We start from the raw sequence: 11878 nt of genomic DNA on the forward strand, positions 1-11878 counted from the left end.
TTCTGAGCGAAAAGCGATTGCGTTTTTTCACATTTCAGCGAGGAACATTGCCATTCACACCACATAGGTTTTTTTCTTTCTTTCATCTTTAGATCCATATTTTTTTTCAGCGAGGAATATTATACACGGAATCTGAATAGGTGGCAGAGCAGCGTGCTGATTCGCTCAGAGCGATCACGTGATGTTCCTTGCCGCCATAAACTCACAGCAAGTAGCATAGATTTTAGCATGATTAGCATTTTTTTTTTTTTTTTTTTTTTTTTTTTTTTGTATACAAGATCGAGGCTCGTGAAAGAGCGAACATTAATCACACAGAAAGACAAACCGACACATAAAACATATAACATCGGGAGCGGTAGACAAGATAGGGAGAGAGGGGGAAGGACACAAACACAACATTTGAGAGCAGGGACCGAGAGACATGGAGACATCGAGAGATCTGAGAGAGGGCGAGGGCTTTGGGGGGGGGGGGGCATGGGAAGGGGGCGGTGGGAGAGGTATAAAACATATGGACACTGCCAGGACTTCCAGGAAAGAAGTTGGAATTTCAAACAAGGTGGATCTGGGGTGAATTAGCGGGGGTAGAAAAGATCAAGGTTTTGGATGGGGGAAGATAAGAGATGGTGGTGAACAGCTGTTTTAAAGACCTGGAGGGAGGAGTGGGATTGAAGGGAGTGAGGGAGTTTGTTCCAGAGGCGGGAGAAAAGAGGAATGAAAGAGTGAAGGTGAGCATGATTTAGCATAGATAGTAGCATGTTTCACATAGATTTTTTTTCAGCGAGGAATATTATACACGGAATCTGAACCAGTGGCAGAGCAGCGCGCTGATTCGCTCATTCGCGCTCATTGATGACGATCACGATCACGTGATGACGTGATCACGAATGATGTTCGTGACGCGATCACGTGATGTTCCTTGCCGCCATAAACTCACAGCAAGTAGCATAGATTTTAGCATGATTAGCATTTAGCATGATTTAGCATAGATAGTAGCATGTTTCACATAGATTTTTTTTCAGCGAGGAATATTATACACGGATTCTGACCGGTGGCAGAGCAGCGCGCTGATTCGCTCAGAGCGATCACGTGATGTTCTATCCCTGCCGCCAGTTGGCTTCACTTTTCACGGAGTATGAGCGTTCTATATATTTTCAATTCAGTGCGCCCGACTCGCTCACGTACTTGATTTGTGGCATAGACATGGCCATTGGGCCTTCACGGTGTAATTTGTGCGAGGCTTTTGTCCGAGTGAGCTCGAGTCGAGAGGGCGAATGTACGGGTTGGGAATGTACAGATCTCCCTTCCCCCGCCCGGCAACGCCGGTACTGGAGGGCGTCACAGGATCGGTGAGTCTCCAAAATCCGCTTCGTGCTGTTGCGAAGCTGCAGGACGATGTCACGATTGTTGTGCTGCTCTCCGACCATGAGAACTGCAACGTCATTGTTGACTGGCCCTCCCCTTCCCTCCTCTCCCATCCCTCCCCCCCTCTCCTCCCCTCCCCCCTCTTCTCCCTCACGTTTATACACGGAATGCCGGGTACTTCCCCCCCCTCTCCTCCCCTCCCCCCGTTCCCCTCCCCTCCTCTTCCCCCTCCCCTTCCCCACCCGGCAATGCCGGGTACTTCTGCTAGTACTTTAATAAAAGCTCTTCTTGGCTGTGCGGATTCCAATGGGGCCCATGATCAAACTTTCATACAAAACAGGTGGCAACTACGTAATCTACATGGGGTGGTCTGTGGTTTTTTAAAGAAATCCTTTAAGAAGTTCATATACGAGGGTAAGTTAAAAAGTATACGCAATTTGTCAGAATTGTATACACTGCTGACCGTTGGCGATCACTGGGTGTACAAATTGCTGCTTCATGGTGTTGATACCTTGACACTCAGTTGTTCAGTTGTAATCAAGGCCGCACCACTTTTGACTTGCACCAATAAAGAGCAGCGTGCTGTCGTTCGTTCGTCATCAGCTGGGAAAGTTATGCTGACAAGTTCTGGGATTGTGGGATTCTGGGATTCCCAAGGTCCAATCCTGAAAATTGGCATGGCCTAGTTTGCAGGCAACTACTATTTCTATGCCGCAAATGAGACTGGGGAGAAACGTGCAAAGAGATACCATTGGAATAAAGACAGACAACAGACTGTTCGACAACATAATATCGAGGACAAACCGACCTAAAACAAGGAAATTAGGCCATTTGGACCAACATTGCCGTGGTGCACTCCCAAGTTAATTAATTTTTGCTGCAGCTTTAAACATCAATCTTCTTTATTGCTTAGTCAAGTTTAAATAACCCAATATTGATTGGGTGACCCAAGTTGTTTGATATATATATAGAGAAGGCAATATGACTGCTTCCATATTGCCATCGCTTTAATAGAAACACCTATAGAGCTTGGACAGCAGATGCATTGGTGAGACTGCCCACCCTCGACATTCCAATGGGGATAGAATGGTGGAAGACTGAGTGAGCAAAGACCCGTTCCCATGTGGCCAAGTTATGCCTTTGGACTAGCTAGCACTAAAAGTGGTTATTTGGAGGCAGTTGTTTTGCTATTAAAATAAAATAAACCTAACAGTGAGATGCTGAGGTGGATACACAAACACTTGAGCTTCAGTACAGGGGCCTCTGGCCAAGGTATATAGGGGGATAAGGGGGCGTCAGTTGGACCACCTGAGGCTCGGAGTGAATAACTGCTGCTTGGGACTACAGGCTGGGTGAGGTTGTTCCCTGCCAACACCTTCACCTCCCTCAAGACTTTGCCACAAATAATCAACTTGCTACATTCACTGGAAGAACCATAAGGTTGACCTCACCACTCCATTTTGCTTTTGCATAATTGCTGGGAAAGCAGGTATACCCACTGACAGTGCAGTCTGTAGGTTAAGGTAGGAATCTGGCAATAACTCACCGACTCTTCATCAGCAAACAATGCTCACATACATCCCATTTTACGTCCAAGGAAGGGCACACTGTAATACAACACCCTGTCCACCTGTGAAGTTTATCGTCAGGTCAGTAATCGGGCCCAGATGAAACGTCTCAAGTGCGTCTCATTGTGAAAACGTCTCATTGCACCATCTTCTAGAATCTAGAATGAATGGCATAACAAGCACACGTCTGAGTTTATGAGATGCATTAAAATAAAATACCATGTTCCTAGAACTTTATGAATGACCCTTGTAACGATTCAGGGCTTTTTCCCTCGACGTCCGTGAGTTTGTAACGTTTTGGCGATGAGCTGGTTGAAATGTTTTTGCAAAACAATCCGTCCTCGATCTCTTTGTGGCCGCATTTGTCAGATGGGCAGAACTCGGTAAACATCTCAAATCAATAAATTTGTAATAGGCAAAATGCACATGGAATGAGCTTCCTTTCGAATTCCAAAGCTCATGGGAGAGCTTATCCAGGACGAGGACAATAGTAAAATCATGTAAACCTATAACGACTCTTGGTGGGTGGCACATAGAGCCCGATAACCAAGGATGAATAACACAACCCCCTCACCCCTTCTCTCTCCCCTTGGAGAAGGAGACACTTACGATTTACGTCTTACGATGCCACAGTGCAAGTGTGCTTCACTGATCAATTGTAGACTGAAGGATTATTGACCATGGTATATATTTTCTCCACCTCCACCACTATCCTTCGCCAACCCCCCAAACCACTCCCCCCATCCTCCAGGCTGTGAGTGTTTTGTTTTCACACCTAAAGCAAAGTTGAAAAACGGCAAAACATTCCACCAGGAGTGACCCAATATCAAATTTCGAGTTAAAAAAAAAACTATATATATTGTTTTGACCCATGACCCTAAATCCCCACTCCCTGGGGCATGACCCAGGGGTCAAGTCCATAAAATCGTTACCTATTTCGTGCGCCCCCTATTTTTTTTAAACGTGGGGATAAAGATACAGCATATATTACTTTGACGTAAGAATCAAATACATCTGGAATCAAAGTTAACTCAACGGTAAGTATGCTGCCTCTCAGTATCATCCCAATCCAGGCAATTTGTAAGGTTGTGGGATGAGGGGAAGGGGAAGGAGTCATTAAAGTAAATGGAGAGATATTACGATTTTGACACTTTTCAATTTATTCATACACCAGGCTGCATTAACCAAACTCATCAAATCATGTTCACCTACTCTCAGTGTGGATAGAGACAAATGACATCACCATATCCCTGCAAAGCCATTACTTTTTGCTTTCAACTAAATGTGCTGGGCAGACCGGAACATTCAAAGTGCAGGTGAAGAAGAACACAAAACAAACTTTTCCAGGCTGCTTCCACGGGGTGCAAGAGGCCGAGAGGCAAAAGGACGTGATCAATGGTGGTTCTTCTTTGGAGGAAAGAGCATGTATTCCACTCCCACAGCCACAGCACACGCTACCAAACCAAAGCCGAATCCACGGAAGACCACGTTAAACACTGTCGGGGGCCTTGCGAACGCCCCGCTATACCTCCATGCTTCGTTCCTGAAACAAAGAATTAACGAGCATCAAAACAGTCCAAAATTCATTTGAGGAAAGACCTATCTTACTATAATTCACCAAATGTCCGTCCGTCTGTTTGTCTGTCCAGTCGCAGGTACCGCAAAAACGGCTAAACCGATCGCAACGATATTTTGGGTGGGTATTCCTGGGACCCCTTGGAGTAAAATAGGCTATATTGTTTTTCCAATTTTTTCCCCAATTTTCCAGTTTTTCCAAACACGATGGAATAATATTTACCGATATGAACAGTGATGTGGCTTTTATTGAAATTCTACAAATACCGTTTAGATTTTGATGAGAATTACGAACCTGCCGCGAATCCGGAAGTGGACAGATGACGGCAATGTGCGGGTTTGATAATATCCCAATACAACAGTCATTCATTCTAATGTTAAATCGTTAAACGTTAATCGTGTTAATCGTTTTGTTGAAGTATCAATGGATGATTGGAATTGAGTGAGTACAATTACGATTTTGAATTCGTAATTGTATTCACCCAACCTTACGGAACTTCACATCAGGATTTAAATATTTGTTTATGTAACGAATGTTGTTAAAAGTTTATTTTTTTATATTAATGTTATTTAATTTGTGATTGGAGTTATGCTGTTTGCAATGAAAAAAAGAGATATCGAGTTCAAGTGAATGACGAAATGCCGTGATGGTTTCTACTTTCTAAACGTGAATTCGTGGATCGCCACATGCAGATTCGCCATTGACTGGGAATGGAACAAACGTACCTGGTTGTTTGCGAATGGGTACGTTTTTCATGGAAGTCCTTCACGAACTTGCTGTCCATGTCTGACGTGCAACTGAAGATGCTACAGGAATGTGGAATTTATTGGTTTCATGCTTTAGCATTCGCCGTTTCTGCATTGTCTGTTTTCTTCTGGGCTCCCACCCGTGCGTAGCACAGGTACCTCACTAGTCCTATAAATCTTTCAAAAATGTTATTTTAAAGAATCACCGAAGTACAGAATGCAACCACAAAGATCATAGGACACCTTACCCACCCTGTTTTGAGAAAGGACATGGGTGGTATCTACGAGCGGTAAATTGGATTGGTTGTGATGACGTAAAACGCTGTAATATTTTGCGAAAGTACTGCTAAAAGTGCCAAGAAGACGATTTGTGTTCTACAATGTTCAAGTAAATAATTCAATTGAAACAAAATAAAGATCTTAAAGGTCGTAGAAAAAAAAAAAAAATTCCGGAGGTTTACCGCCGTTGATGCAGCGGCTTTTACACCACCTTATTTAACACATTGCATTAGTTTATTTGGGCCCGTTTGTGTCCATGACGTCATTATAAACATCATGTTTCCTGTTTGGAATTTTTTTTCAATTTTGTTTGACTGCCAGACAGGCCGACAGAGTAAAAATATGATCTCACTACCCTGTGCGCATGTGCAATCAGGACAAGACTGCATACAATTTACCAAATTCAGAGCCAGAGTACCGTACTGGTAAACTGCACAGGTTTACCTGTGTGTTCCGATTCATGTTCTGCAGTGTTCAAAATGTAAATTCAATTGAAATCAGGTAATTCCTCAAACATGGATGGTCAGACAGACAGACAGACCGAGTGAAGAAATTTCTCAACCCCACTTTACTCTACATGTGCGGAGTCATAAGCACAACCTCCCAGCCTGGTATTCACACTTTGACCAAAAAGGATACCACTAAAAGTGGAAACTTCCAGGACAGGAAGTATAAACAATGTCTGTTCAGGTTAAACTTCTGGCATTTCCACGAAAGGCAAGGGTATTTCCCTTGTAAGGAACTATCCCCTCCTTGTAAGGTTAGAATAGATGTTATAAGGAACTATCCCCTCCATATGTCCATCCTCGAGTTCAGTAATGATCCAGCTCCGACATACCCTGATGAAAATTTCAAGGGCTGATGGACAGAATCTCCTTAGATTTCTAACAGATCCCATGACAATTAAAATACATGTTTGTAAAGGTGGAATAAATCATAAAACCTGTTCTCCCCATCCCAGACCAAGCAATGGTCTTGTATCGAGTGCTGTTTCACTCTTTTCAGCCGCAGGTCTACAAGAACTCTGCGCGGTTCTTGTAGGGGGTCAATTTTTGAAATGTGCTCCCATTGGTCGAACCCCACCCACATTTGTCGCTTGACTCCACTCACCATGGCACCCAGACCAAATATGGCCACCATATTGTTTTTTTTGGTGGGCCTAAGACATCAGGTCTGTAGGCCTCTGCGGATTATAGTGACCGGGTTTATTGTATCACATTTCTATTGTCTTTGTTTGGGTCAAGTGTTACTCACGATGAGGTACCCCAAAAATATCTAATCATATGTCGAATAAAAATTATTAGTAAGGTTTAATCAATCCATCAGCACGCACAGTACTCACCTCACTAAAACAAAAAATGACCGCACTGTGGTCACAACCCGTGACACAAAATACTCGTATATATTTTTCGCCTTCTCTGCCAACTCAACTCCCACATCCTTGCTGTTGAAGGTATTTATACAATTAATCTCCGAGGGTCTTCACGGTTTGGTTCAATATCAGTTACAAATGTGACTGACAGCTGAGTCTGGTTTCAGGCAACTAGTTCACCCACTCCGAACAGGAGCGGCAGGAAGGGTTATGTTATTATCTTCTTTGGAGTATATAGATTACAGTAGATCTAGTCTAGGGCCTCAACAACATCAGAGGTGTATTCAGTTACCAAGTTTCCTTCCACTCGCTCTTCCTGTGGTAATAACCCTTTTGTTCATTAAATAAAACCTGCACGTGGTCAAAGTACGGGTCAAAAAAAAAACCTGTACTTTGCCATTAAGTGCGACTGAATTGGCATTAAACAAGCCCGAAAGTCCAACAGCGGCGTAGCCGGGCTTGTAAAATATTATAAACCACAAACACACATGATTAGCTTTTTTAACAGTCGCTAATGCTGTTTATAACATTAAACAAATAAATTTGGAGGAATCCAGACATCCGTGAGGTAAGTTTTACTTAAAGAACTGAGGGAAGATCTACTGTAATCTAGATTATACCACACAAGGGTTGGATATGTACAGTTTTGTTGGAAGAGACATAACGCCGATGCTTTCTATATGTGATGGTGATTTTAACAATCATTAGGACCTTAGGGTCCAAGCAATGGGTGAATTGGTTCGTTTGTGTTTCACACTGAATGAAAAACGTAAAGGTAGAGCATGGCGCTTGTGATATATGACAGGTTCGACGATATGTTCGACCTGAACAAAATTGGAATCAAAATGGCATTGTGCGGAGTCAGCGTGGACAGACGTAATCACATCGCCCTGTCATGTGACCAGATCCTCAGCTCTGATTGGTATATGTTTGAGTGGACAGACATACATACATACATACATACATACATACATAGACAGACGGACGGCCAAACACTGTTCTAGACGGTTTTGCCCTATGGGATACGCCATAAAAAGAACCGGTATTGAACACCGGGAAAAAAAAGCTGGACTGTGCATCAAAAGAGGCCTATACAGGCCTAATGTGCTAGGCCCATCAGTAAACAAGATGGCGGCCATATTTCGTCTCGGTACTATGGTGGGTGGAGTCAAGCGACAGATGTGGGTGTGGTCCGGAAGCTGTCCAACCAATGGGTGCACATTTCAAAAATCGACCCACCCATGGGGAGGGCGACAAAGATGCGGTGTCCAGGTAATATTTTAAGACATTTAAATGCGCGTTTCCCAATGGGCCCATTACCGAATTTTGCCGCAGGCTGTGACCACAGTGCGGTCTTCGGGTTAAATCATTACGGAAGCCAATGCCGCACAGTACATGTGAATATCCACTCAGTGGATACTCAGTGGAACTAATCATTTTCTCCCACAGTGGCCCACTGTGGGAGAAAATGATTAGTTCCACATCACCACAATCACAAACATCTCTGCTTCCCGAGGCCTCGCATGCCACTTCCAACCTGCCGTACCGAAGCCAAGGATCACGAAGGCCGCGTTGTGCCAATCTTTCCTGCACAGTCTGCAGAGGTGTTCCTTCTACTTTCCAGATACGCCAGTCGGGCATGTCCACCTTAGTCCCAGCACCGTGACCCATGACTCTGCCGACAAAAATAAAGTAAATAAGAACGCGGACAAGGTCGTGACGTAAAGGTCGCGTTGCAAGCTTCTACATAAACTCTAAAGCGGATATGCGATTTGACGTAATGACGTCACTCGCCAGTCGCCTTCCTTGACGCATTTCAAATGTCTCTCAGACTCTATTTCGGCCAAACCGTAAAATTTGAAAACAACAGTTTTCACTGAAACATCCTCACCTGTATCAACCGTAAATACTGCCAGATCCTGGGGAATGGGTACATACGTACTACGTAGAGCTGGTCAGTGATTCTGTGGGGGTGACGGTGACCCGGTAATTATTTGGTTTTGTAATTTAATATCTTTATATCACCTCCACGTTTGCATTGACTAATATGTTTTCCTAATAGTAATAGTAATAGTTTAAAAAAAAATTCCGTAAAAATGGAAAAACGACACCCGAACCTGATTATTCGCGCTCAATACACCAGAAGGGTCGTGACGTCATCGATCTATAAATCCTAAGGTGAAAATATGAATTGAAAAGCAAAGTGCTTATAATATTTAGACAAATGGAATATTTATTTGATTATTTAATCAAAAAACAATCACTAATGTTTTGCAGGCAGGCGACACATCAATGAGCGTTCGGTCCTGAGTTGAAGAGGAGTGTTCATACACCGCCCCACGGCAAAGTACCAGTACTACATCCCAAACGAACGTGGAAAACAATTTCATTCACACCATGAAGCATTGTGCCGAGGCAGCACCCACAGGGCGTAAACCCGTAACTGGTGCTCGGATGGACGTTCATTTAATCCGAAGCACCCGTTTTCCAACACTGGCAGTGGCGTGCGTCTCGGTGTGTTTCGCAAAGAGTAAGCGAATTATCGCCGGCACCCTGACAACAATTCCAAATGACTGCCCTGGCTGACTGCTGCAAGTGGCTAAGCACTCAAAGAAGGACTACATTCGAAACCGTTGATAAGGAACGGCTGGCTTAGCGAGCGCTAGCAAGCTGCTTGGTAACTGCACACCTCAGATCGACCACACGCACACCTTATTGCTATGCAATAGAGTCATCCACAAGGTGTGGTGGTGTTATGAAACAAGATCAACGCTGAATACTCCAAGAGCTATTCATCTGGAGCTGCTCAAATAAAATAATTTGCAAAACCAAGAGTACAAAAAACGTTTGATGGCATTTTTGGGGTAGAGTGGACGGACCTTCCTGCCCCTCGTAGCGCATACTTTGATATTAGAAGCGTCTTTGGAAAAACGCCACGACAAAGCGATTTAAAGCGTGGAGAACTCGAAGCGCATTGGTGAGATGGGGCATTACCTTTATAACCCATTAGAATTACCCTTTATAACCCATTACAATTACCCTTTATAACCCAATAGAATTACCCTTTAGAATTACTATTTAGAACCCTTTAGAATTACCTTTAGAACCGTTTAGAATTACTCTTTAGAACCCTTTGGAATTACTCTCGAGAACCCCTTTAGAGTTACTCTTTAGAACCCTTTAAAATTACTCTTTAGAACCCTTTAGAACCGTTTAGAATTACTCTTTAGAACCCTTTAGAACCCTTTAGAATTACTATTTAGAACCCTTTAGAATTACTCTTTAGAACCCTTTAGAATTACTCTTTAGAACCCTTTAGAATTACTATTTAGAACCCTTTAGAATTACTCTTTAGAACCCTTTGGAATTACTCTCGAGAACCCCTTTAGAGTTACTCTTTAGAACCCTTTAAAATTACTCTTTAGAACCCTTTAGAACCGTTTAGAATTACTCTTTAGAACCCTTTAGAATTACCTTTAGAATTACTATTTAGAACCCTTTAGAATTACTCTTTAGAACCCTTTAAAATTACTCTTTAGAACCCTTTAAAATTACTCTTTAGAACCCTTTAGCATTACCCTTTATAATTACTCTTTAGAACCCTTTAGAATTACCTTTAGAACCCTTTAGAATTACCTTTAGAACCCTTTAGAATTACTCTTTAGAACCCTTTGGAATTACTCTTTAGAACCCTTTATAATTACTCTTTAGAACCCTTTATAATTACTCTTTAGAACCCTTTATAATTACTCTTTAGAACCCTTTAGAATTACCTTTAGAACCCTTTAGAATTACCCTTTATAATTACTCTTTAGAACCCTTTATAATTACTCTTTAGAACCCTTTAGAATTACCTTTAGAACCCTTTAGAATTACCCTTTATAATTACTCTTTAGAACCCTTTAGCATTACTCTTTAGAACCCTTTAGAATTACCCTTTATAATTACTCTTTAGAACCCTTTATAATTACTCTTTAGAACCCTTTAGAATTACCTTTAGAACCGTTTAGAATTACTCTTTAGAACCCTTTAGAATTACCTTTAGAATTACTCTTTAGAACCCTTTAGAATTACCTTTAGAACCCTTTAGAATTACTCTTTAGAACCCTTTAGAATTACCTTTAGAACCGTTTAGAATTACCCTTTATAATTACTCTTTAGAACCCTTTAGCATTACTCTTTAGAACCCTTTAGAATTACCCTTTATAATTACTCTTTAGAACCCTTTAGAATTACCGTTAGAACCCTTTAGAATTACCCTTTATAATTACTCTTTAGAACCCTTTAGCATTACTCTTTAGAACCCTTTAGAATTACCTTTAGAACCGTTTAGAATTACTCTTTAGAACCCTTTAGAATTACCCTTTATAATTACTCTTTAGAACCCTTTAGCATTACTCTTTAGAACCCTTTAGAATTACCTTTAGAACCGTTTAGAATTACTCTTTAGAACCCTTTAGAATTACCCTTTATAATTACTCTTTAGAACCCTTTAGAATTACCTTTAAAACCGTTTCGAATTACTCTTTAGAACCTTTTATAATTACTCTTTAGAACCCTTTAGAATGACTATTTAGAACCCTTTAGAAGTACTCTTTAGAACCCTTTAGATTTACCCTTTAGAATTACTCTTTTGAACCCTTTAGAATTACCCTTTAGAACCCTTTGGAATTACTCTCTAGAACCCCTTTAGAGTTACTCTTTAGAACCCTTTACAATTACTCTTTAGAACCCTTTAGAATTACCTTTAGAACCGTTTAGAATTACTCTTTAGAACCCTTTATAATTACCCTTTGGAATTAAAGACGGTGTGGTGGAAAGGTTCTTCTTCTTCATTTTTATGGAGGAATGGAGGGACGTCGAACAAAAATTGAAGCCGTTTTACCACTTAAAATCAGACGTACTTGTTCGGCAAACAAACGCCATTGATGTGCAGTGTGATTAATATCAAGGTGAGCCTTCTATACAACACCAG

The 11878-nt window shown here is 41.8% G+C and overlaps 1 protein-coding gene across 1 annotated transcript; it reads right to left on the bottom strand.

The window, feature by feature from the left end:
* Positions 1 to 4066: 4066 nt before the first annotated feature.
* NDUFB3 (NADH:ubiquinone oxidoreductase subunit B3) lies at positions 4067 to 8898 on the bottom strand. The gene is made up of 3 exons (XM_068101483.2): positions 8795 to 8898; positions 8450 to 8578; positions 4067 to 4473 (listed from the first exon to the last, which is right to left on the bottom strand). Exons 2-3 carry the CDS (start codon positions 8572 to 8574, stop codon positions 4323 to 4325), a joined length of 276 nt encoding a protein of 91 aa, XP_067957584.2. The 5' UTR covers positions 8575 to 8578; positions 8795 to 8898; the 3' UTR covers positions 4067 to 4322.
* Between the last annotated feature and the right edge of the window lie 2980 nt (positions 8899 to 11878).

This window comes from Myxine glutinosa, chromosome 10 (genome assembly GCF_964187855.1).
Source record: "Myxine glutinosa chromosome 10, kmMyxGlut1.1, whole genome shotgun sequence".
Classification (NCBI taxonomy): Eukaryota; Metazoa; Chordata; class Myxini; order Myxiniformes; family Myxinidae; genus Myxine; species Myxine glutinosa.